Source organism: Dasypus novemcinctus, chromosome 21 (assembly GCF_030445035.2).
Source record: "Dasypus novemcinctus isolate mDasNov1 chromosome 21, mDasNov1.1.hap2, whole genome shotgun sequence".
In the NCBI taxonomy this organism is placed as follows: domain Eukaryota; kingdom Metazoa; phylum Chordata; class Mammalia; order Cingulata; family Dasypodidae; genus Dasypus; species Dasypus novemcinctus.
This window is the reverse complement of record NC_080693.1, coordinates 79,953,030-79,978,830: the sequence shown is the minus strand read 5'-3', so window position 1 is coordinate 79,978,830 and position 25,801 is coordinate 79,953,030. Positions and strand designations below refer to the sequence as shown.

At 59.6% G+C, this 25,801-nt stretch overlaps 2 protein-coding genes across 4 annotated transcripts in view; both read right to left on the bottom strand.

The window, feature by feature from the left end:
* LLGL2 (LLGL scribble cell polarity complex component 2) overlaps window positions 1-16,793 on the bottom strand; it is a 34,693-nt gene extending 17,900 nt beyond the window's left edge. For both annotated transcript variants that reach the window (XM_058284727.2, XM_071210802.1), the window contains exons 1-2: window positions 16,680-16,793; window positions 5,880-5,982 (exon numbers count right to left, since the gene is read on the bottom strand). In XM_058284727.2, the coding sequence (XP_058140710.1) occupies window positions 5,880-5,954 (75 nt within the window). In that variant the 5' untranslated portion in view covers window positions 5,955-5,982; window positions 16,680-16,793. The remainder of the gene's footprint in view (window positions 1-5,879; window positions 5,983-16,679) is intronic.
* Window positions 16,794-17,627: 834 nt separating this feature from the next.
* TSEN54 (tRNA splicing endonuclease subunit 54) lies at window positions 17,628-25,031 on the bottom strand. 2 transcript variants are annotated; one of them, XM_004463870.4, is made up of 11 exons: window positions 24,837-25,028; window positions 24,593-24,757; window positions 24,440-24,503; window positions 24,273-24,356; window positions 23,876-23,974; window positions 22,077-22,129; window positions 20,578-20,679; window positions 19,711-20,354; window positions 19,026-19,086; window positions 18,552-18,668; window positions 17,628-18,127 (listed from the first exon to the last, which is right to left on the bottom strand). In XM_004463870.4, the coding sequence occupies exons 1-11, from the start codon at window positions 24,890-24,892 to the stop codon at window positions 17,977-17,979; spliced, it is 1,596 nt and encodes a 531-aa protein (XP_004463927.2). In that variant the 5' UTR covers window positions 24,893-25,028; the 3' UTR covers window positions 17,628-17,976. The 2 variants fall into 2 exon arrangements, with proteins under 2 accessions (XP_004463927.2, XP_004463928.2); XM_004463871.4 differs by lacking the exon at window positions 18,552-18,668 and having other exon boundaries at window positions 17,836-18,127; window positions 24,837-25,031.
* Window positions 25,032-25,801: the final 770 nt, after the last annotated feature.

The window sequence follows — 25,801 nt, the reverse complement described above, 5'->3', positions numbered from 1 at the left end:
GGGGAGGGGAGGCCCTAACCTGGAACAGGCAAACAAGAGCCACAAACCCCTGAGTGAGGCAACTGAGGACAAGGTGAAGCAGGACGTCAGGGCAGCCACCTGCCCTGGGCCAGCTGAGAGACCCAGGCCAGGTGGGAGACTCAGGAGGCGGGTTTTTTAATTTGGGGAGAGGACCAAGGGCAGCCGATGGCCAAGATCGGGAGAGCCAGGCCTGTGCGCCGGCTCCTCCCTCCTCCTCATCCCCCCACCTCCTGACAGCTTTTTCAGACCCTCTTTAAATCTTTTAAGACTTTGGACCCACTGGGGTGCCAAGCTGGGGGACAGAGTCGCCTCCCACCCTCAGGCTGGCTTAGGATTTCCGGAGGGTCCCAGTCCCTGGAAGAGGAGGGCTCGGCCCCAGGGCTGCCCTGGTGCCTCCCGCCCTGCTGCGTGACACCCACGCCAACTGGAGCCGTCCTTCTGCACAGGCGACGCACACGAGTCGGGCTGCAAATATGTATCGGGACAGCGGGGGGGCTTGAGGACAACAGGGACAGCCTCCTGCGGAATGCATGGGCCCAGCCCTGCCAGCTGAGACCCCCGCCACCTCCGGCTCAGGTTCCAACCGGGAGGCTGACCAAAGCCTGCAGGCCGACCTGGAGGCCACTGGCTTAAACTGCCCCACCTGAGCTCGGCGTCCACCTACCTGGGCCCTGCCCCCAGCCTGCTACCTGGCTCAGGTGACCTCTGCCAAGGGAGGAGGCAACAATGAGCTCTTTTGACAGGGAACTGGAACAGGCGAGCAAAGAGCTGCAGGAGCTGCCAAATTGCAACATTAGCCCCGTGGGGGAGAGAAGGCCCCATCCGCCTCGCCCCGGCTCCAGGACCCCATTTTTGGGTTTCTAAAAGGGAGAGAGCTGAGGCTGTCAGAGAGAGAGAGCGGGGCCCCTCGCCCCTTGCACGTTGTCTGCCCTAGCAAGCGGGGGCGGGGGGGGGGGCCCTGCCTAAGAGGAAAGGCCCGGAGAAGTCCCCAGTAGTGTCGGGGTGTGGGCAGGAGGGAATAACAGGGACCAGAGCCCACGGAGGCTGCCCCAGCTCTGGGGTGCGCACCCGGCTGGCTGGGCTGGGCGGTTCTGCCGATACTGGGTGTGGTCAGCTCGGATTCCTGGCGGTGGTGGCAGCCTGGCCCTCTGTGCAGCTGTCACCTGACACCAGGGGCCCGACACGCAGGAGCCTGGCGGTGGTCGGCCAGCCGGTTGAAACGCGGTTTGTGCAGGGCCTGGGAGTGGGGGGGGGGGTGGGCACGGGCAGGAAGGGCCAGGGTCCTCCCGGGCCGCCCAGGGCCGCGCAAGGGGCCGGCTTGCAAGGCTGGCTCAGACGTGCCTGCCTTTCACAGGGAGGGAACAGGCCTGCAGCAGCTCTCGAGGCACAGGGTTCACTCCCACCAGGTCATGACCCTCTTTGAGTCATTTCCTCCCTACCTCCCGGCGGGTCCCAGGGTCCCATTTGGTCCTCAGTGGCCCTGTGCTGGCACGGCTGGCTGGCACGTCTGCCTGTGGGCACCCAAAGCCCCGGGACAGGCCCCCTCACACAGCAAATGACTACTCTGCAGGTGAGGAAACTGAGGCTCAGAGAGGTGAAGTCACCAGCCCAAGACCACACAGCTCGACGGCAGGTGGAGCTGGGGATTCATGCCACGGAGGTCCTTATCCTCAGCCAGTGATAGACTCAGGCTGTGCGAGCCCTGGAGCCTCCGTTTCCTCATCTGCGGGATGGGAAGGGCATCACCTGTGAGTCCTCACGAGGGGGAGGCGAGAGGATGAGGCAAACCCTGGTCTGACACCACCTGAGCCCACCACCACTCGAAGTCGTTTAACTCAGCACAGTGACCCGGACATGCTGGGACGGATGTGGGGACTTTACAGATGAGGAACATGAAAAACAGAGAGGTTTGGTAACGTGCCCACGGCCACACAGCAAGGACCAGGACCCAGACCCAGGCCGCCTGGCCCCAGCAGCCCCCTCCTAATCTCTACACCACGCAGGGCCCCTCTGAGGCCAGCACGCAGCCCTGGGGAGCTGGAGGGGCTCCCCTGATGGCCAGGCACCAGCAGGCAAGAACCTGTTCACGGTCACAGCTCCTTCCCAGGTGCTGCCCCCATGCCCCTGCCCTCCTCTCAGAGGCTGAGCGCTTGGTGGGGGTGGAAAGCAGCTGGGTGAGGACGTGCTGGAGGCAGAGGCCTGGCTCACACTGGTGCCTGCAAGGCCTTTGGGGCGGGCTTGTCACAGGGCCACTGTCCCAGCCCTGCCCCCCGCCCAGGAGGACGCTCTTGGAAGAGAGGGCCAGAGCCACGGGTCTGCTTTGGACCCTGCTGGCTTCGGGTCAGCCGGGGCCTTCGGGAGATGTGAACACCATCTGGGGGACTGACCTCAGCTGCGGTGGATGACACCAGCATGGATGCCAGCAGCCCGGGGTGTCCCTCATCTGAGAGTACCAAGCCCCCCAAGTTTGACCTGAAGCCCGATAACACCGAAGGGCCGCACTGTCCGCTCCTGTGGCCCCCGGCCACTTCCCGCTCTTTACATTTCCGCTCTGTCTCACTTTGGCCTCACAGGAACTCCAGGAGGGACCTGCTGCCATCACCGCCCCTGCAGAGGAGTGGCTGCCAAGAGCCAGACGCCGGGCGCAGGCAGCCCGGGGCGGGGCCGGCACTTTAACCACCGGGCTAAACAGCCCCCCCGATAAATGAGCAGCATCGTCGCACCTCCTCAGGCCAGAGCCAAACCATCACCTTCCCTCACCTGGCTCGCCCTGCCCCTCCTGGGTCCCCACCTCAGTGCCTGGCACTCTACCCACCTGGGATGGAGACCCTGCAGTCAGCCCGGGCACCCACCTCCCCGCCACCCCCTCTACTCCCAGTGGCACAGTCATCACCTGGTCTCTGCAACCTTAGGTCCCAGAGAGTTCTCTAGTTGACTGGGGGCCACGGGGGCAATTCTGTCCCCCAGAGGACATCTGACCGTGTCTGGAGACAATTGTGATTGTCAGAATTGGGGGTGGGGAGCTGCCACTGGCATCCAGCAGGCGGGGAGCAGGAAAGAGCAGGAATGCTGCCGAGCGCCCCGCAGGGCTCCTGACTGCTCTGAGCCGAGCCACTTTGCTCACCTGGGAAAAAAGCCCAGGCACTGGGTTTTCTTTTCTAAAATGTAAATGCTTCCACCCCTGCTCACAAGCCATCAGGGCTCCCGGCCTCTGGGGCTCGGTCCCAGCCTCCCTGGGCCCTTCCCCACCCCACGGCCCCAGGACAAGCTGGTGGGGAAGGCTCAGGTGAAAACACCCAGGGTCCCAGATGCTCCAGGAACCGCCGCACCCTGCCATCCCACCCTTCCTGCCACACGCCGCCACCCTTCCTGCCACACGCCGCCACCCAGAGCCAGGAGCATCTGTGGCTCCCCAGCCCCTCCCCACCCCTGGGAACCTTCCTTCTCTCCCCTCCCACAGAAATCTCGGGCTGGCAGCCCCTTCCTTGCACCCACCAGGTAAAGTCCCAGAGGCCAGAGGCCTCGTAGCTGTCAGCTGAGGGCCCCGCAGCTGAGAGTCCGGGAGCCACGAGCCCCGGGCACAAGGAACCAGGTGCCACAGCAGGTTCCTCGCAGGTGAATGGGGAGGGAAGCAGGGTCAGGAGGGAGGAATTCAGGGGCCCAGAGGGGCGTGGGGCTGGGGTGGCCAGGCTTGGGAGGGGGCCCCCGGGCTTGGTCTTCCACTGGGCCCCACCCTAGCCTCGCCCCACTGCCCAGAGAGAACGTTGGGTGGGGGTTGGTCCCTTTTTTCTCTTCGTTGAGCCTGTCTGTCCGGTTTCCCCTGGAACTGGTCACCTTTTGGGGTGTGAGATCCCAGCGTCACCACGGGGGGTGGGGTGGCAGTGGGGGGGGTGGAGGCCTGTGGGGCTGGCCCAGGGCTCCCCTGGGGACCCGGGCCCAGCACCCACAGGCTGTTCCCCAGAGAGCAAGGGGCTTGCGACCCCCCACACTCAACTCTTACCTCCCCTATTTCCCAAGGCCCAAAAGCCATTTACTTAGGAAGATCCTAGTCCCAGGAGCCAATGGCCCCCACAAAAACTCAACCTGTGACGCCTTCCCCCTCCCACTGCCCCCCCAGGTCAAGAAAGCCAGAGGAATGTCGGGACCCCTGACCCACCTCGGCCAAGCCCCTGAAAGCTCCCCCAAAAGGGGAGAAGTGAAAAGCCCTGGGAGGCGCCCCCCGAAGCTGCAGCAGTGACTAATCTAAGTAATTCCATTTCATTAACCTTTATAACAAGTCAATAGTGTGGGTAAAGTGCGGGTCTCCATCTCTGGGGGGCAAAACTGGATGCCAGCTGGGAGGCTATCCAGACACCCACCCCCCGGTTCCTCTGGGGGAGCAGAGTCCAGAGCAGAGCCCCCAGGAGAGTGGGATTCCACCTCCACCTATCAGCCCAGCCTGGGGGGGTCTGGACCCCCAGGGAAGAACATGGGGTGCTCCCTTCCTGCCTTCAACTTTCTGGGGCAGGGAGGAGTGGCGGGGGTGTGTGTGTGTGGGGGCAAAGGCCTCGATCAAAGCAGAGGGCAGAAGGCTAATTGCCCCAAACAGCTCGAGGTTGCCAGGTGGCTGCCCAACTAGCAGGCCCCACACTCCTCCTTCAGGCCAGCGCTGGCCGTCCCAGGCACTCCCCTCCCTGGGAGAGCCCAGTGGAGCTCTGGGGACCCTCCCTGTGATCTCGGGTGGACAGGTCACACTGGCTTAGGGGTCCTGAGGAGCAGGTGTGCGGCTGAGCTGGCTAAATGCCAGCTCTGGCACCTCCCCAAGGCCTCGCCTTCTCACCCACCCTGGCGCCTGCAGAGGGAATCGAGCCCTCAGCCCGCCTAGAGAAGGCTGCGTTTTCCTTCAGGAGCCATTTCGGGAGGGAGGGAACAGCCACAGCCTGTGGCTCCCGGGCCCCAAGTGACCTGGCATCACAGCCACATTATTACACCTTGCAGGATTCAACCACCTTTCAACTTTCACATCCCTAAGTCTCCTAAAAACCCTGCTGGCAAAGGAGGCAGAGCAAATCAGTGTTGCTCCCATTTTACAGGTGAGGAAACTGAGGCTCAAAAAGGCAGAGTGACTTGTAAAGGTCACAAAACCAGTGAGGCAGGAGGAGACTCTGGGACGACTGACTCCAGCATCCTACTTACTGCTTTCCCAGAAAGCCCTCTAGCCAAACCTCATTTCGAAAGTCAGATTCCCTTGAGGCATTTCAGGTAGTGCCAAGTAAGTAAACAGAGTAAAGGAAGCTCCACCCCTGGGAGACAGCTCTCCCCCGGACTCGGCCAGTGGGGAGGTTGGTAACTCCCCAGTACACACAACCCTGCCCCAAGCTGGGTCTGACAACAGCCAAAAGGTGGACGCAGCCCACGCGGCCATCAACCAAAGAATGGACAAATCAAACGCAGTACACACATGCAATGGAATATTATTCAGCCATGAAAAGGAATGAAGTTCTGATGTACACTACAGAATGCATAAACCTTGAAGACATGCTGAGTGAGATAAGCCAGATGCCAAAAAAAACCCAATTACATATGACTCCACTTGTATGAAATATCTATAATAAACAGATTCGCAGACAGAGAATAGGGGCAGGGGAGGGGGCAGTGGGAGTTAGTGCTTAATGGGCACAGTTTCTGTTTGGGGTCATGAAAAAGTTTTAGGCTTGGACAGTGGTGAAGGTAGCACAATCTGGCGTATGTAATTGATACCACTGTATTGTACAGATTTAAGTAGTAAAAGGGGAAATTGTGGTCAAATGTATGCTACCGCAACAGAAATGAACAGACTCGCAAACCTGGGTCCATCTCGCTCCCCGGCTCCCCCTTACCTTGTTAAACTGGAAGAGGTCCCGCTTCAGCCGCTCCCGCGCAGGGTCGGGCCCGGAGCGCAGGAACCGCCTCATCTCGCGTGGTCTGCAGCCCCCACCAGACCTGGGCGAGGAGACGGAGGGAGTGGGCACTGGCCCGCGCCAGCTTCTGGGGCCTCCCGGGGACCCGCCCCTTCTCCATCCGTGCACCCTGGGCGAGGGTGGCTCCGAGAGGCCACCGCAGGTACCTGGGGCCCCGAGCCCGTCCCCCTGTCCAGGGGTGGGTTAATACGCTAATGCCAGCTCCCGGCGAGCTGTGACCTTATCATGGCAGCAGACGCCGGGGGAGGAAGCCATTTTGCCTGGCTTTATAGGCACCAGGAGAGCCAGCAGGGCCCCAGGTTAATTAGCTTAATTGTTAACCTGTTTTCTGAAAAACCATAAAACTCCAGCCGGCTAAACAGAATGGGAAACTTCACAAGCCTCTCTCCCCGGAGACGGGGGAGAGGGTGAGAGGGGATGAGGGTGAGAGGGGGAGAGGGGGGGAGAGGGGGGGAGAGGGGGAGAGGTGCAAATGCAAAGCCTGACTGTGGGGGCTGGGGGAGAGGCCTCAGCGGTTCTAGGCCTGAGAACAGCAGAGAGGCCTGAGGGCAGCCAGGGCGGCCAGGCACACCTGCTCAGCTCACGTCTAACTGCAGGGAAGAGCCGTCGAGGGACTGGCAGCCGAGGGGCTGGCAGCCGAGGCTGCTCCACCCAGCCCCAGCCCCAGCCCCCGAGACCCCGAGGGGGCATCGGGGCTTTCGGGACCCACAGCAGCCCTGGCCTCAGGCGTCTCCGACAGCCCCTCCCAGTTCCCACCCCCCTGGGCTCCTTTCCCGAGTGGCAAGTAATCAGGGGAGTAAATCTGCTCCCAATAAAGAAACCGGCTCAAGGCCGCAACATGTCCACCCACCACGGAACGCGTTCCCAAACCGACAGAAACTATTTCGGGATCATTTGAGGGGAAGGGTCATCCGTGCTCCAGCTTCCTGCTTTCAGGAGCGGGCCTCCCGCTGGCCACTGGACACCATCTGCTAGGCCTGTCCTCTAGGCCTGCCTGGGGACACGGTGGCTCAGGCCCACCCCGGAAATGGGGCCGTCCCTCTGGGGAGACACGGGGGCTGAGGGAAGGAAGCAGATACAGCTTTCTGCGCTGGAGGAGCTTGCTGTGGAATAGGGCAGGTAAGGACCAGAGCGCAGTGCTCGGCGAGCTCCAACGGCGGGTGGGAGGAAAACCTGGGGGGTGTCCTACCAGCTCCAGCTCCACGGAGGCCTGAAGGGTGTCTAGAAGGTTCTAGCTTCTTGGGAGGTGGCAAAAAAGTAATCATCAGGGCAGGACTCTGCATATGAAAGGACCCTGTGTGGCCTAAAACCCCTGGCTTCCACATGGAGGGGACACAGGGACAGGGACGGGCGGCTACAGCAGAGCTGGGAGCTGGGGGGGTGGGGGTGGCTGCGAGGGGTCAACGCACCCAATCTTGCTGTGAAAGAGATGGGACACACACCTCTGGTGAATGAAAGAAGTCCCAGGGTCCTTCCTTCCAAAGCAAACACTACCCCAGCCAGGAGCCGGCGGGGACAGGGCTTCATCAGCCCTGGGAGAAAACCAGAAAGGCCACCCCTTGTGGGAGGGGGTGGGGTGGCCTGAGAGGTTCGTGCCCTCCCGTTTTGGGGAAGCCCGAGCCTTGAGTGGACCCAGCGAGGGAACAGACCAGAGCTGGGGAGCAGAGAGTCAGGGAAATTCCCAGGCGCCCACTTGCTCCCAGGCTCCCAGTGGGTTCAGAGAACAAACACGGGCTGGGAAAGCCCAGGAGGTTCCTGGGTTAGGGACTGAAAACAGACCCGGGCCTCCAGCCGGCTCAGCCAGGCCTCGCGGAGGAAGAGCAGAGGCCGGCACTCCAGCCTTGGGGGAGGGCGGACGGCTCCTAAGCAATCAGCCTTTCCGGCTCCTGGGGGGCCCGCACTTCCCCTCTCCCAGAAGGCCGCTCAGCCAGAATCAGAGGCAGCGCCTCCGGGGAGAGCAGGAGGCCTGCAGACTCCAAGGGGGAGGCCAACCTGGGCCGCCGCCCTTAGGGCCCTGGGGTGGGCAGAGGGCTGTCCATGCAGAGAGCCCCACGCAGGCGCAAAGGAGACCACACATTTGGCCCCAGGAATCTGAGGGAGCACCCCACCCCCAAGCGTCTGGGAGTTCAGGGGGAAACGTAGCTGGGTGGTAGAGATGCCTCAGGAGACCCAGCTCAGCCTGGAGTCTGCCACTCATTCAAACCGTCCCCAAGTGCCTCCACCCTGCAGACGTTGTACCAAACCCTTTGTGTTTTTATTATTGCTTTTCAAAATTTTGCTCAAGTAATCTGAGTGTTCATAACACAGATGAGAAAAATCTCCCTCCATCCCACCACCCAGAGATAAGCAGAGTAACAGGCTGGTGCGGACCCTGGCCAACTGCTTTCCCTTGCACTCCTGGGAGCGGGGTTGTGAGCAGGGTGCACGAAACATCCCTGAGGCCACCCTGAAAGGATCCTCACTATTTGCAGGTTCCCTGTTTGCAAATTTGCTTACTTGCTAAAATTTATTTGTAACCCCTAGTGGACGCCGCGCATTGGCGGTCACTGGTGGTCATGTAGAGTGGCTAAAAATTCAAGTCACCTGATGCACCCATTCCCAGCTCTGCCTTATTTCAGCTCTCATACTGTAACAAGCGTCCTTCTCGTGGGCTACTTATGCTGGCGATTTTGCTGTTTAAAATGGCCTCCAATCGTAGTGCTGAAGTGCTGTCCAGTGTTCCTAAGTACAAAAGCTGTGATTCGCCTTATGGAGAAAATACACTTAGACAAGCTGCCTTCAGGCACGAGTGATGGTGCTGTTGTCTGGGAACTCAGGGATTAACAATACAGTATACGTAAGGTGTGTCTTTAAACAGAAACACAGGTAAAACAAGGCTACAGATCGATCAGTTGATGAAGCTGTTGAGCCCAGAGGCTTGCAGGAACCTAATCCTATATGTCCCTGAGGAACAATGGTTAAGGATTCACTAATTCCGTGTTCATGGCAACTTTACAGGACATAATTACTGTGATTTACGAGAGTCAACTGTGAATGGAATATTCCCCGCTTGACAGATGAGGAAAGGAAGACCACAGAGGCTAAACGACTTGCCCATGGTCACCAAGCAGGAAGTGGCAGAACTTGGATTTGACCCTGGGTCTGGCTAACTTGCCAATCTAAGGACTCTGGGAGGCAGCAAAGGATGGAGATTACAGGACAGATTCTCTATGAAATTATACCCTACAGTTAAATGGCACAGGCATGCACATACTCCCACACTCCCACACTCCCACCAACTGGTGTGGGGCCTGGCCGCTGCTTGCAGAATGACGACGAGTCTGGGCAGGGCCGAGTGGCCTTGCACACACCCGGTGGCCCTGCATCCGCTCCCCACCCCAACCAATCCCATGGCAAGCACGTGTGGCCTCCCAATAAATAACTGCACAGGTCAAGGCATTTAAAAAAAAAGAAGCACCATCCCTTCTTGAAGGGGTGGGGGTGGGGAACAGGTGTGTTCCTCACCCCAGACAAGCAGGTTCTCTGCAGAGAAGCTTCGGGAACCCAGGCCCGGAGCGTCCTGGTGTGGCACACTCCTGAAGCCAACGGGGGGACGGTCAGCCATCACAGGACAGCCCCCTCCAAGCTGCGTGGCCTCCCAAGATAGCTCAGCCACCTCGCCTGTAGCACGGGGGCGGCCACGCCCAGGTCGGTTGGAAGGAATGTGTGATGCCAGATGCCAAGTGCCGGGCACAGGGCTGGGCAGGGAGCAGGCACTGTCCTGGGTCTCATTTCACCAAGCTTACATGGTAGCAGGGGAGAAACCAGGAGCCACAAAACAGGATGAATTCAGACAGATAAGGGCTACCAGGGAAAGTAAGAAGCTGCTAGCTAGAGGGACCAGGGTTTGGGGGAGAAAAAGAGCCGATGGTCAGAAGGTGACACGTGAACATCCCTGAGCCAGGGGGCCGTGTGCTCGCTGTTCTCTCTGCCTGGGACACTTTTCCTCCAGCTACTCACATGCCTCCCCCCCTTACCTCCTTGAGGTTTTTACTCCAATTCTCAAGGAGGTCTTCCTTGACCACCGGCCAAGACGGCAGCCTCCCCACGCATCCCCCATTCTACTTCCCTGCTTTGTTTTTCTCCTGAGCACCTGTTATGACTTAACATACTGGATATTGTACTTGGGGCGGTGTTTATTACCAGTATAATCCCCTGCCCTCCCCCCACGAGAATAAAAGCACCGTAAGGACAGGGTCTTCTGGCCCTTTTCCACTGCGGCATCCCCCGTGCACACGGTGAGCTCCCACCAGTCATCTGCTGAGGGACGAAGGGAGGAGGTGCTAGGCGACCCCAGACCCAAAAGAGGAAGTGGTCAGCCGTGTCGAGATTCGGGGACACAGAGGGCCAGGCAGGAGAAGCAACAGGTTCCTCAAGGCAGGAACAAGCCTGTGAGTTCCACGAGGAGGAAGAGTGGCGGGCAGGGCTGGGTGGAGGACAGGGAGCGCCGGGGAGACCAAGGAAGTGGGGTCCGTGAGGCGGCCTCGGGGCAGGCAGGGAGCTTTGGTTTGACTCCACCAGAAACCCTCCGCGAGGAATGGCCCCGTCTGCTCCCCGCTGGCGCCCAGGCCCATTCGCTGGGGTCCCGGTCCTTCTGTGTCCTCTAGACTGCCTGCAAGACCTTCTTGTCCCCAAGAAGCACATCAAAATCACCTCCAAGAAGCCTTCTCCATCTGAGCTGCCCTGACCATTCTCAGGTCCTCCCCACCACCTTCTGCTAAATGGGTCCCTTGAGCCGGTTACTAGGCTGAGTGTCCAACGACAGGGGACAGGCCAAGGGCGGTCAGCCCCGGGACTCTTCAAATGACCCGGAGGCGCAGGTGCAATGTACCCGAGAGCCAGGTATACTTTATTTTTTAAAAAAGGAGATCACCACTTCGCAGGCCTGGTGGGTTTGTAGTGAGCGTCGCCAGGAAGGCACCCTCGGTGCCAGGCCCGCGGTGCGTCTCCATGGGGCAGCACCCATGGTGTGGTGGCAAGACAACGGCAGGAACTCACCGGCTTGCCCACGTCCCCACGCCTGACACCAGGAGGGGACTGGGCCAAAGCCGCTGAGGACTCCAGGGGCACCAGGGGCCTGGGTCCCCGCTCTGGCGATGCCACCTGCCTGGGGCACGACCTAGGAGGTGGCTTTCCTAAGAACCATGCTCTCCACCCCGTCCCCCAGTCCCTGTCTCCGTCCTGCCCACATGGCCTCTGCCCAAGGCCAGAACCACCTCTGAGCCAGGATGCCCTCGGCTTCTAGCGAGGGAAGCCCCGAGCCCTCCTCTGCTGGCGGACCCTCTCCCCCTCTTCAGCAAGGAACTTCCCGCCTGGCCCGCCCCAGCCACAGGTCGGCGAGCCTCAGGGGGCCCTGCCCCGAGCCCCGCGTGCCTGCTCCTGAGGGGAGCCCTGGCCGACCTGGGGCTCATTCCCTCTCATTCTCCCGCGTCTTGTGTGTGGAACTAGCCTGAGAGTGCCCCGTGGGCAGCTGAGTGACGGTTCCCTTCCCTTCTCACTGCTCCACTCACCCGTCACGGCGACCGGTCACCAAAACATTCCCGGGTCTAGGATGGGTCTGCCCACACCCTGGAAAAAAGACCCAGGAGAGCGCTCTATGTGGTGGCAGCCTAGCCTAGAAAATTCACACCCTGTCCCCCCTTTCCATCCTTTGCCCAAACCCTGAGACTGGAACTAACCCTTCTCTACACCTCCAGAGCACAACAGAGGTGCGTGGGGGAGACAACTGCATGGGGTGGGCTTGTCTTGGGGCTCCCTGCTCTAAACAGGTCTGACTGTGCCTGAGAAGGAGGAAGGGGGTTCCCAGCCCAGACTGCTCGCCCCACACAGGCACTGCAAGAGGTGTCCGGGGCAACCTGTGCCCATGAGACCAAGGCTTGGCCAAGCTGAGCCTGCCCACTTGTCCTGGAGGAATTGACCTGCTTGGGGGGGGGGGGGCCAGGACTCCAGATTGCTCCAGCCCGAGGGCGCTCCCCTCCTCTCCCCTCTGCTCGCTGTCCACAGCCCCGATGAAGCAGCTGCCCTCCCTCCCCAACATCCTGTGTGGGGCCTGCGTGTGGCTTTGGCCTCCTGTGTGACGGATGTGAGTGCACCCCTGCACCTCCTACCAAGGCGAGGGGTGGGGCAGGGCTCTGAGCCACCGCAGCAGCTGCCGACCCCTCGGCATCCGCCCGTGCCAACGCAGATGCCCGTGGCGGCTTCGCAAGCGCCCCCGTCGCCCTGGGAAACCCAGTCTCCCAGAGGCACCGGGCCCCCGGCCAGCAGCGTAGCAACCAGACCTTGGCTGAGAGGGCACCTTCGTGGAGGTGGGACGGGGCGGGCGAGGAAGAGGGGAGGGCAGAGAGAAAGGGGGCGTGTGTGCGCTTGGGGGAACGAGAATTACTGCCGGCCTGGCTGTTGTTAGGTACTAAAGAGCCTGGAGAACTCACTACCGGCCAGAGTGATTTCAGTGCTTCTCAGGCGCGCTCTCACTCGATTCTCCTTGTGAGTAACTGATCCAGAGAGGAACTAAGCCCGAGCAGTTACCAAGAGTCCCAGGCCCGATTTGAGCCTCAATCTTTCTGACTCCAGCCCTTCAGGTGAGTCCAGGCATCTCCCCCAGGACAAAGCAGATGGCCGAGAGGTGGCTGATGGGACCACCTGGGCAGCCCCCCTCCACGCCAGGAGCCACAACCCGGCTCCAGAGCCCTGCCAGGGTGCGCCTGCTGCCCCGAGCTTCCTCCTGAAGGGCTTTCCTTCTGGTTGTTGCCCCTTCGGGGCCGTGAGGCTGGGGTGGGGAAGACAGGGTGAGAGCCCAGTTCCTCACGCACCTTCCCTCCCCGCTCCCCTTCTGGGGGCCTCCGTGTCCTTCTGCAAGCCAACACCAGCCGCTCTCCAGGAAGTGACCGATGGACAGGCAAGCTCGAGGGCAAGCAAAACTGTTCTGGGGAGAAGTGGGTAACTTGCCTGGGGTTGGGTGCACGGGCTGCCTGGGCCCATCCGGTTGCGCTCCATTTTGGCGCCTCCTACCTACCCCCATACTTGAACAGCTGCCCCAGGCACGTCAGGGCGAGAGCTGAGCCTGCCCAGTTCGTGGCTGGACCCCCAGGGCTCAGTGCCCCTGACACATGGGGGGAGGAAGTCCAGGTTTTATTTGATGTGCTCCCTCCCCTCCTGCAGTCTTTGTTCAAATGTCGTCTTCTTGTCCATCCAGACCACCCCTTTTAAAATTGCAACCAGCCCCCCCGCCACGGGGATTCCCAACCTGCTCCAGGTCTTACCCTATCGCTGGTACCACTTTTTAGGACGTAGTTGTGATTTAAGTTTATTTTCTGTTGCTCAAGCTCTTCCACCCACTCTAGAACATAAACTCCAGGAGGCACATATGCCAAGTGTCTAGAACCATGCCTGACACACAAGAGACCCTGGTAAATGCCTATTGGGCGAATGAATGAACAGTTAGGACAGAACAACTTAACTAGGCAAGGTGGTCTCCTGTCAGCAGCCAGTGAATCCAAAGAGCACTGGCCCCACAAGGTCCCACAGGATACACTTCCCCACCCAGTTCTCAAGTCTCTGGCCAAGGCACTTAGCATCCTGCTGGGCCCGGCCTCAGAGACAGACTCCAGGACACAGCTCCTTGGCAATGAGAACCCTAGATTATCATTATTTGCTGGAGTCATATTCTCCCCTGCACAGATGTCCCTCTTGTCCAACCCTGGGAACACTGAGTCGGATGTCTCAAGAGAAGGCTCAGGTCTCAGCTGAATTCCTGAAGGATGGAGTCAAGTACCTCTCAGCCTCCTTGTCCCCACGCCCAGAGGAGCCTCTCCTAGCTCAAGAATTCACTTGATTCCTGGGAAGGGGAGGCAGTGGGGTGACTCCGGAAAGTTCAGGCTTCCTCTGAGAGGCAGGGCAGGGAGGGAAGGCCAGCCACCCCAAAGGGAGCTAGGCTAAGCCCCATGGCAACAAGCCAGGGTCTGCAGGGGATGAGGCAGGCCTGGGGAAGGGCAAGCAGGGCTGGTGGCCCGCCACAGTGATCTGGAGGACAAGCCCACTCTCCCCGACCCCATTTCTCCCTGAGAATGCTCTTGGACAGAGGAAAACAAAGTTGCTAAGCAGACCTGGCCTGCTTCCACCCAGAAGGAGCCCTGATAACTCTATTGCCTGAATGTGATAAGAAGGGATCTCAGAGCTGAGCACTCAGGAGGAGTAGAGATGCCGGCCTGCGCTGCTCAAGGCATGGAGGGCCTCAGGCCTCCAGCTCAGGTGTGTCCAGCACTGTTGACACCAGCCAGGCAGAATAACCACCTCCTTGCCTCCTGGAAACTAAGCCTTTCCATACTGCTCCTGAAGATCCCAGCCAGTAGGGGAGGCAGGGGTTAGACTGAGGCAGAGGCTCCATGTACCAGGAAGTCCTCCCAGCAGGAGAGGGTACCACTTCTCTAAACGAGGTTGAAAGGGGGCACAATGGCGTGCCCAGAAAATCTTGATGATGACGGGGTATCACAGGAACATGCTCTCCCCCTGCCCCAAAATGGTGTAGAGTGCGGAACCGCCAAGCTCTTCCCAGCCGGAGCAGATTCAGCCCTCCCTGTCTCAGGAAGGCTCGCGGCCTAGGTCCAACAGCCGGGCTTCGTCCCTGGCTCTCCCGAGAAGCAGGAGAAGGACCAAGGGCCACTGGAAATCACGGGAGGCTGGGAAAGGCCGCTGCCGCCTACCTGTCTCCCTTCCCTAACATCCTAATTGTAAAAGTTCTGACCTCCGGAGGCTTTTAAAGATCACAAAATCATGACCCCTGCTGCTTCCGCGATAGAGATGCCCAATTCCTTCTCAACCCAGCGGGGACCTCCAAAAGGCCTATGGGGTTTTTATGCTTCGCAGGAAGCTAAGACGCTCACCCTTTCCAGGGGCCAGGCCACATGAATCGACCACACTTTGCAGCCTCTCGACAACATCTGTAAAAACAGAGTTGGCCGAGGCCCAGCACAGTTAAATGACTGAGCCAAGGTCATACACCAAGAAAACAATAAGGCCACCATTGAAAACCACACCTGATGTCTGTCTGGAAAGATATTTTAAAGACTTAGGAAATATTTTGCTAGAGAGAAGACTGGGAGACCCAAGAGAATATTTTCCCTATTATAATATACTTTCCTATGTTTACTTTTTCTTACCATGTGCTTCAGTTATTTATTTTTTAAAATTTTATAAACTAACGAGTTCCCTGGGCTTATGAGCCATTCTTTCTTTTTAATGCTGTTGTGTAAAAAGTTACCAAGTTTTGGGGGGTGGATGAAGATGCTCTGGAATTAGATAGAGGTAGTGGTTATTTTTTAGGACATTGTGAACGTGCACTTTAAAGAGATTAGAATGGTCACTTTTATGCTATGTGTATTTTACTACAATTTTTACAAGTTACTATTATTTACTACTCTGCAGCCAAAAGGGGGGTGGGGCGCTTTGTTCTATAATCTGCTGCCTCCAGAAAGAGTGAGGACCCAGAGTGACCCCAATCCCTGAAAAGGTTGTCCAGTGGCCCCCCAGAAACTGGCCGGGTCTGACTTTGGTGAAGAGGCAGAGCACCCAAAGCTGGGCCCAGAGCAGCCGACACTTAAGATAACCAAACCCAGACTCTGCAGCCAGACTCCCTGCAGGCCTCGGCTCACACGGACCCTGGCTTCCCCTGGGCGCGTCACAGCTCTCCTGCTCTTCCCCTCGGCTCTTGCTACCTGTTTCCTTATAGTCTTGACACGCCCACTCCCTTCTGGCCCAGAATCCCCTCTGCACTGGAGAGCCCCTGGAGTTGGAGAGCTGGAGTTGCCAGCCTCTGCAGGGGTTCCTGGAGCCCAGGTGAGGCGGCCCTGCATCGGCCCAGGCCTCCCCTGAGAAGGGGCGTTGAGGCTAAGCCTGCCGGGCCACCCGAAGCTCACCTGTCTCAGGTGAGAGCCTCAGGGGGCCACGCCGCGGCTCCCCTGGTTACGGTCAACTCTGCCACAGCCAAGGCCCAATCTGTCCACGAACCCGGAGGCCGGGCCAAACCAAGAGCAAACTTTGCACACTTCCTTTGGCAAGGCAAAACTCTCCACTCCTCGCCAAGTCGGACGTCCCACGGCGCAACCCCAACCCCGCCCGGCGTGGTAAACAGACTGCGTCTCCGTACAGTCGCTGAAAGGTGTCCCAAAGCCGCCCAGGACGGAGAAAGGCCCCGCCACCCAAGTGCCTCCCGCGGGCTGCCTGAGCCCGGGGATTAGAAGGCACAAAGGGCCGGGAGGGAGAGGCCCCAGATGGCAGGGGCTGAGCCGCTGCCCGGGTCAGGCCACTGGGGACGCGCGTCGCCGGCCTCCCCCGCCCGGCGCTGGGCACGTGGAGCCCGAGCCCGGGGGCCGGCCTCGCCCCGCAGCGCCCCGCGCCCAGGCGGACGGGCACCTGCCTCCCCGCTCCCCGAAGCCGGCGCTGCTGCGCACGCCCGAGGCGCGAGTCCCGCGCTCGCGGGCGGGAAGGCAGGGAGAAGTTCCCAGCAGCACTTTTCACAGGTGTCTTTCTCCCTCCCCGACCCACCAAGAGTCGGCGAGGCGGGCGACCCGACCAGCACCGCCCCGCCCGGCCCCGGCAGCGCAGGGGTCTCGGCCCGCCCCCGCCGCCCCAAGGGTGCGCGCCCCAAGGGGCGGGCCCGGCTCGGTGGGTCCCGACCCGCATCACCTGGAAGCCCGGGCAGGCACCGCCCGAGGCCTCGGCGTCCCCGGCGCCCGCCGCCCGCTGCGCTCGCCCCGCCGCCCGGGCCCACGGCAGCCGGCCGCCGTCTCCTTCCTGCTCACCTCCGGCGCGGCCGGGGCGGGGCCGCCGCTATTTGCATAAAGGCCGCCCGGCGGGGCCCTGAGCACTGCCCCGGCCCCGCCCCTGCCTTGGGGGCGGAGCCCGCGCCCGGGCCAATCCGCGGCCCCGGAGGGGCAGGGGCGGGGCCGCGTGAATATGCACGAGGCGCTGTCGGCCCGCCCCCCCACCTCACCTGCGCTACCTGGGCCGCTGGGCGTCGCACCGCGCCCTGTGCCCCGCCGCCCCCCGCAGCAGGAAATAGTCCCGACAAGGGGCGGCCCCAGGCCCGCCGATCCCCCCATACTTCGGCCCGGAGCTGACTGGGAAGGGTCATGGCCGGCCGGCTCCGCTCAGACGGCGGGTGGCGGACGCGGGCCGGTTTCTGGACCCTGGAGGGGTGGTGTGGGGACCGCGACGTCGCCTTGAGGCACCTCCCCTCAGGGCGGTCCCCAAGCCACAGCGCCGTCCCGCCACGCCCCGCCTTCCAGGCTGCTGCCGTGGCGAGCGGGAGTTTGGGGCACACGCGAGGGCGGTGCTGGAGGGACCATGGGCGGGAGGGCCAGGGGCGCGGGAGCCCGGCCGAGGCCCCAGCGTGCGCGGCGGGTTTCGGCCACCCTTCTACGCCAACCCCGCCTGCTCTCAGGGAAGGACCCATGGCGCCCGGCCTCCCCTTCAGAAACCCAAACGACTTCCCCTCTGGCGCCGGGCTCCTGGAAGGAGCGGGAGCGCGTTCCCGCATCCAGCACTGGAGAAAGCCGCTCTCGGTGAGGGGACAAAGTGCTGTGGCCCAGGACTCCCAGCCGGGGGGGAACGACCCAACTTGCCCACCGCAGGGAAGGAAGACGGCATATTTTTTTTAATGACTTTGGCTTTTATCGCCTTAAACAGGCACCCCTTCGTTTAAAGGCACAGCATCCCCTCTTCTGCCCCACCTCGCTGGCTCTCTGAAATCTAGTCCGAGTCCCAACGCGGTCACTGCAAGGCAGCAATCTCTGGCCTGGGGCTTGGAAGCCACCGCGGTGGTCAGGGAGGGGGCACAGTTTTGCCCTCCTTCTGCATCAGACACGCAGCGTCAAGGCCCAGAGCGGTGTCAGCAGCCCCAGGTCAGAGTCTGGGTACAGGAGGCAGCTGAGATGGTCCCTGAGAGCAGAGTTCAGGTCCCCTAAGGGGAGAAGCTTCGTGGTCAGTGTCCCAGATCCCTGGGCAGCATGAAGTCCCTGAAGCTGTAGAAGGAGATGTCTCCGTGATCCACCAGGGCGAAGATCAGGGGGACTTCCCCACTCTGGTAGGACAACCGCTTGAGGGTGCCAAGGTCTGGGACTGGCTCCTCGAATCTGCAGGGGTAAGGGTTAGACTGAGACCCCAGCCCCTCTGAGGCTCCCAGGGAAGGGAGATTTTAACACAGGAGTGGAGGATCTAAAACTCTGGCCCCTGGGTTCTCCTCTGCAAATCGGACGGCTCTGATGAAAGAACTAGAGCCCTGGTTGGGGAGGTGGCTAGGATGAGTGAGCTTCTCACCATTTAGCCTGTATATCTTTCTGATTCTCATCCTTTCTGTTGGGGGAGCCCTGAACTAACCTGGTACAAGAGAGTGACTATCCAAAATCTCAGGAATAAGAACTGAGAACTGGAAAATTTGGGTTTCAGTAGCATTAACTGGCTGTGTGTTATCATGCAGATCACTTAACCTCTCTGAACCCCAGGCTCCTCAGATTAACAAACCAGCCACATGGCTGGGGACAGCGCTCAGTCTCGTACCCACTGATGCACATCCGGGCGTAGGGCTGCCCAGGGTTATTCTTTCGAAAAGTGGCCACAGCGTCAGCCTGGTAAACATCGAAGCTTATCTCCAGGCCCCCAGACTTCTCTAGCAGCCTGGAAACAGAGTCAGAAACCTCAGGAAATGGAAACAATGCTCCTTCCCCACCTGTCCTTTGCACCCCACCAGTTCTAGGAAGCACCTAGGGAAACAGATTCTGGCTGTGAGGTGCCACTTACAGGGGTTGGGACAAGCTTGGTGGCTCTATCTCAGAGAGTTTGGTATAAACCCACCTCGTCGACCAACTCCTCCCTCTCCCGCAGACACACAAACACTGGCTGCTGCTCAGAGCTAGGCTTGGGCAGGTCCCTGGAATGAGTCCCCAACTGGTGCCCAATTTCAGGAGTCAAATCCCAGCCAACTCCTGCCAGCGGCCCAAGTGCTATGGAGACATGTGCCGCCTGGAAACTCACCGGACCCCTCCGTCAGCGAGGTGCGCCGTCTGCGACACAGACACATGCTGAAGGGCGGTGGCTGCAAGGACAGTGAGAACAAAAGGGGTGGGGAAGCAGCCATCTGCAAACCCCTCGACATTTCTGAATCCACTATCCAACTTAGGATTGTCAGATTCAGGAAAGACAAATACAGGGCACCTGTATTTTATCTGGCAACCCGAATCTAGTTAGAATCTGTCATGTTCCCAGAAGGGTTTTAAGGAGTTATGAACTGGTTAATACATTAAGCCCAGTTTTCCCTACAAGTTCCCTAAGCTTAAAAGTGAGCAGAAAGTAAGCCTCTTTTTTACTTGGCCCTCCCTGTTGCCCAATGGGGTTGAGAGAGAGCAAGGGATGGCAGCTAGTTGGTGGCAAAGCCCCCGTGTGCATCTTAGGATTTTAAGGGAGTGGTCAGTTTCACCCCTCCTCCCCTCTCCAAAGTCAATGCCTTAGCATCTCTAAACCTAACCGGGCCCTTCTGCCGCTGCCCCGGAGTACTAGTTGTCCCGTGGGTTCCACGCCAGCGGACAGCTCTCCCCTCCCCCATCTTTCTTAAGCCCGAGGTAGTCCTGGTCTATCCAAGCCCCTTTACAAAGTCTTATGACTCTTCAGTTCCCAGTAACCTGCCAAAGGGGCTGAAGGAGCTGTGGCAAGGTGAGGGTACCTGGGGAGTCGGCCTGCCCAGGGCTCAGCAAGGGGGTAACAGGCTGGTCCCACAGGTGTGGGGGGCGGCTCCGGCTCCTCTGCAGGTGCCGCCTCCACAGCAGCTCTTTGTATTCCTGCCAGTTGGAGCAGCGCTGCACCTTGGGATCTACGTTTACATCCTCCCGGAAGTGCTGGGCCTCCACGCGCTGCTCCTGTTCCCGGCGGGAGAGCTTCTCCTTCCGCTGGTTCAGCCTCTGGCACCAGGACTCAGCGTCTGTCTCCCGCCCAGCCACGTTAGCTGGAAGCAGCTCTGGGGCTGGGGCGAGCAGGAGGGTGTGGCGGCTATCTGACGCCATGTTGGGAAAGGAGATCTGCTCAAAGTTCCAGCGTGGCTTACAAGGCCCCTGGACCCCGTTCTCTACTTTGCCACTTTCCCAGCTGTTCCCCACCCCCACAGTGGCCCGGCCAGGCCAGGCCTCCAGGGACCCCAGAAGCTGACAGGGGCCTTCTGGGCCCTTTCCAAGGCCTGAGTCTTGGGGCTTCTTCTCTGGGCATCGGCTGATTTGTCTGCAGGGAGGTGGGCTTGAGGTTGCCAGGCTCTCGGGTGTCCCATCCGCTCCCTGTAAGGGTTTCTCTGGGGCCTTGGGCTTCTTAGGAGTGGACCTAAGGATGTGGAGAGGAAAAGCAGCACATCTGCTCCTGACCGCTGAAGCAGACGCATCCAGCCACACTGAGCACAGGTGCCCACCATCTCCAGGAGCCTCAGGGGGGCCTCCCAAGCCCAGCTCTAAAGCGCATGTGTTCTCCAAGGTTCCCCACACCAGCACTCCCCACCGCCTCTGCGCAGTAGAGCTCCCTGGGTCACGGCTCTTGCAGGGAGCCTTACCGAGAGCTGGAGCTTCTCCTCTTCCTCTTGGCCCTGTGGTCCTCCGGGAGCTGGACACTGCCGTGCAGGTTAAGCTGTCTCTCATAAGGGGACAGGACGGAGCTGTGAGGTGAGAGGAGGGTGGGCTGAGAGCCGCCTTCTCAGCCAGGTGCTCCCCGTGGAATCTGTGGGGCACTGGGCTGAGAGGACCAGTCAGTGGGCCAAGAGCAGAGCCACACCCAAGAGCTTGGGCCACTGGGGCCTGGGCACCCTGCGCTCTGGGGCACGTGGGGCAGCCCCATGGGCCCTACCCATGCACCTCTGTCCAGGCCCCTGGGCCTCACCAAGGGCATCTGGCCAAGACAGGCTCACTGGAACTAGTCAATCATTAATCACTGGTGAGGGAAAAATGAGAGGAGCCAAAAACTTGGAAAATAGAGGGAAAAAAGAGAAAAACCACATTTTTATTTCTCATATACACACACTGACTCTCTCCAAATGTCAAAAAGTCTACATGCTGCCTTGTAACTTTCTCTCATTCAATAATACATTATGAGCACATTATTATTGCATTTTTCTGTGGAACAATTTTTATGGTTCTAAGTTTGTGCCGTCCAATAAAGTCAATCACTACCCACTCGTAGCTACTTAAATTAAATCCAAGTCAATTACAACTAAAAAAACCTAAAAATTCCCATGGTTGCAAAAGCCACGTATGTTGGACAGCAGAGACACAAAACATTTTTATAACACAGAAAGTTCTATTGGACAGCTGCTCTAAAGGATAAACTAACTTATGTGACCATGCCCCTCCACTATGGAACTCCTAGGCCGTTTCTAAGTTCACTGATTTTGCAAAATGATGCACTATTGTGTAAGCTCCCCACTAAATGCAGGCTCTGGGGAAGGCAGAGGCTTCTCTGCCATGTCCTCAGCTCCTCGTACAGGGCTTGGCACACAGTAAGTGCGCAATAAATTTCTGTTGAATGAATGAGTAAATGAACATTTCGCACACATTCGTGATTATTTTCGTAGGATGTAACCTGAGGTTAAAGGATGTGCCTCTTAGAGCTTTTTAAGCTTGCGAAAGCTGAACCAGTTTCCCTTCCAGGTTGGAGAGTCTGTGGCTCTCAGCAACACTGGATTCCTATGGTGACGACCTTCAGAGGCCCCAGAAGGAAAGAACATCTGACCTAGTGTAAGAAACATGACACCCTACTCAACTGTAAATTCCCCACTCAGTCTTCCACTCGTGCACACACAGCAAGTCTCCTTGCACACCTACCAAGTGCCAGGCCCTACTCAGGGTGGCCCATAGGCACTCAGTCAAATAAACAGACCTAGGCTCTTCCCAACATGCCTTTCAAGACAGCCCTTCAGCAGAGGCCCTAGTCCACAGCCAGGGAGCAGCAGGTCCAACAAAGGGACCAGGAAGGGAGAGGGGCCGCTTTCCCACTCTGGGTGGCCAGCCAGGTTCCAGGACTATAACGAATGGAAGGAAAGTGGGATGGGGATTTTACCTTGGTTCAAATCGTCGAACAACATAGCCCAGTCTCTTCAGGTGGCTGAAGACCTCAAAAGAAAAAAACAAAAAAACAAAAACAAGCATAAAGGTCAGATATCCACTCTTAAACACACTGGTTTCTTCAGACAGAAGCCATTCCCCAGGCTCCCGCAACTGCAGCTCCTGCACACCTCCAGAGTCCAAACCCTGGTAAAATTTGGTCCACACTCGATTATAAACACACTCCCCAAAGTAAGATCTTGGTCTCTGAATTCCTAGCTTACCTAACTCGGGGTACAAATGACATTTAGTCAGTCATTTGCGTCAGTCATTGGTTTACACGTGAATCCCAAAAAGCTGATAGTGATGGACCAGGAAAAGAACCCTGCCCTAGAACACTCTGGTACCAAAGCTGACGAGAGCAAAGCTCCTGGCTATAATTTGGACAAGAAGGGAGAAGGCAGTGGGCATGCCCCCCACATCCACGAACATGGGTGGGTTGGGGGTGGAGTGGGACGAGTCTGTCCTTGAGTCTGCATCCATATCAGAGGGACAGATCCAGGAACGTGTCCCAGCTTGATCTTTGAGCACCCTTCAGCAGAGCTGGCACCTTCTCGTGAAAGGCCTTCTCTTGGCTTTTGCGATGCCACCTTTCCTGGGTTTCCTATGTCGCCTGGATGCTCCTGTTTCTGGTCCTTTATCTCCCCCTAACTTCCTGTGTTGGAGAGTCCCAGCCCTCAACTCGACCACACTCCCACACGACCCAGGGCTTTAAACACCATCTGTGTGTTCATGACATCCACATTTGTGTCTCTAGCCTTGACTTCTCCCCACACTCCAGGTTTACATGTCCGGTTATCTACTTGATGTCATCACTTGGAGGTCCATGAAGTGCCTCAAAACTAACTTTTGTCAAATAAAACTCTTTGACTCTGCCCCAAACCTGCTTCCAGGAAATGATACCTCTGTCCCATCCACTGGCTCATGCCCAAATCCCGGAAGCCATCGTTAATTTCTCTTTCCTTCATGCCAACACCCAATCCATCAGCAGCTCTGTCCATTCTTTCTCCAATACATTTCTGAGATTTATCTGTTTCTTTCCATTTACTGATACCCTGCCTGCAACCCCGGCTTAAACCTTTATCTTCTCCCACCTGAATGGACACAGTAGCCTAACTGGTTCTACTCAGCGCAGCTGAGTGGCTATCTTTTTAACGCAAATTGGATTTCACTCCCCACCCATTTCCTGTTACTTTAGATTAAAATCCAAGCTCCTCACCAGCACCAACAGAAACTCCTCACTCTGGCCCTCACCTAGCTCAAGGACCTCACGTCCCCCACCCCCCAAGCTCATGGTACTGGCCACAATGACTCCTCCTCAACCTCCTCCTTCCGCACCAGGCTTATCTGTCTCAGGACCTTTGCCCTTGCTGGTCCCTCTGTACAGGATGCTATGTCCCTAACTCTTCGTATAGTAAGCCCCTTCTCATCAGACAATTCTCAGCCTCAACACTAGCCTTTTACTGCTACCTTTCTGCCCTCCAAATCTAAATTAGCACCCCCAAGTCTCTCTGTCCTGTCCCTTACAGCCACCTCATTTTCTGCCTAGCGCTCAGTTCTCTGTGAGATCAACAATTCATTTGCTTATTTACTTATCACCAGGTTGTAAGTGCCCTGAGAGCAGGACTCTTGTTTGTCTTATAACCCTGGCAGGTAGCACTGTGCCTGGCACCTCATTGGTACTCATAAATACTTGCAATTACTCACTAACTCAATGGTCGTGTAGCTCTTGCCCCAGGAGAGAATGGCAGATACCTGGTACTGCAGGAAAGTCACAGTGTCCTCGGTCAGGAGAAGCTGGTAGGCTTCCTGGATGGACAGCGGCAGGTCTTGGTGGAAGAGCTGAATGGATCCCTGGAAGCGAGAGCCAAAAGCTCAGTTTGTCAGCCCTGCCCTGCAGTGGCACAGATCGTGGTGCAGCCTCTCCCCTCTGCTACCGCGCCCCCAGCATCACAGCATAAACACTGCCAACTAAGGAAGGGCAGCACCACTCATTTGGGTGGGAATCCTTGCTCCCAGTCCTGCATCTGGAGGCCGGACTACCAGCTCCTTGCAAAAAGAAACGCAGTCGAGTAGACTTTTCCCCAATAAACATGGGTCCTTCGGCTTTCTTGGTCCCGACCAAGGCCCAACCCCCCGGGGCCCCACTCACACACTCCAACAGATACAAGGCCTCTTCGGGGTGAAGCCGCTGCCGGCCGTGCTCTGAGAAGCCCATGGTCTGCCAGAATTTACCCTGTGCGGGGCCCAGAGCAAGTCACAAAGGAGCCGGGAGGGCAGAGCGGGTGAGTCCCCCAGTCCCTCCACGCCGCCGCTCACCGCAGGAGACGTCAGCTCCACGAAACCTTCTTCGGGCCTCCACTCGGCGGCCACCAAGCTGCCCCTGGCGAGGAGTGGGTTGGGATCCGCCTCAGCCTCCCGCGCGCGCCGCCCCGCGCCCGCCCCGCGCCCGCCCCGGCCCGCTCCGCTCACAGGCGCTCCACGCGCTCCTCCGCCAGCAGCTGCCAGAGCTCGCCGCGGCACCGGCGCAGCCGCTCGGCCTGGGCCGCCGAGCCGTCGGGCAGGAAGTCCTTGGGGCCATGGGAGCGCTGGGGCAGCTTCTGGGGCCGCGAGCGGGCGGCGAGGAGCTCCCGGGCGCTGCGGGGGCAGGGGCGCGGCGTCAGCCTGTCTCCCTCCCCGCCTCCCCGCGCGCCCCCCGCCCCGTCCCGCGCCGCACCTGAGCACGCGCCCGGCGGGAACCTCCACGGCCGCGGGCTCGGCTTCGGGCTCCATCCGGCGGCCATCTGCGGCTGCGCGCGCGCCCGGGCCCGCCCCCTGCCGGGACTCCGCGCGGCCCTAGCGCCCCCGGCCGGACCCTGGCTCGGGCGTCCCTCTCCTGGCTGTCCTGGGTCCTAGCGCTCGTTGGCCCAATGCGACTCGATTTCCCTGGCTAAGTTGGCAGTTTCGGGACTTGTAGGAGCTCCCGCTCTCCTGTCCCCAATCCCCTCTGGGCTCCTCTCTGGTAAAACTTCGGCCATCGACGTCTGGGTCTGTGGAATCAAGAGCAAACGTGTGCCCCTCCGCGCGCCAGCCCGGGCCGCTCCAGCCCGCCCGCGCGGCGCTAGGCAAGGAGGGAAGAAGAGGGGACTCAGGGAAGGGGGCGTGGGGGGTTCCGAATTCGAGTCTCGCACACGGAAGGCCCCTCGAAGGCTGCCGGGCGCGGCCCCGCGGAGAGCGCAGTTCCTTCAGGGTCTTCATCGGGTCCCTCCCGAGGGCCGCGGGGGCCCGAGTTTCGAGGGCCGGGGGTGGGAGACGCTGTCCGGCCCCCGAGGTGCTGAAGCACCACCCCGGCCCTCCAACGGCACCTCCTCGAGACGGGGTCCCCGCAGCCGCCACCGCGGGCCGCTCACACCGGCCGCTAGGTGGCGCCATTGCCCCGGCCAGCGCCTGGGGCCCCGCGGCTCGGGACACCGACGGAGGTCGCGGCGGGGGACCCGGGAAGGGCGAGGGCGAAAGAGGAAGGCGGCCCTCCCAAGTGGGGGTCCCCCAAGCCCCTTCACATCCCGTCTTCCCTCCCTCCAGTCGCCTCCAGGGTACACCCCGATGTCGACTCGAAAGTCCCAGGTAGCCCCACCTCCGCCACCCGGACCGAGCGGCGCGAAATCCCGGCGAGGTGTGTGTGTGTGGGGGGGCCGGTTCACC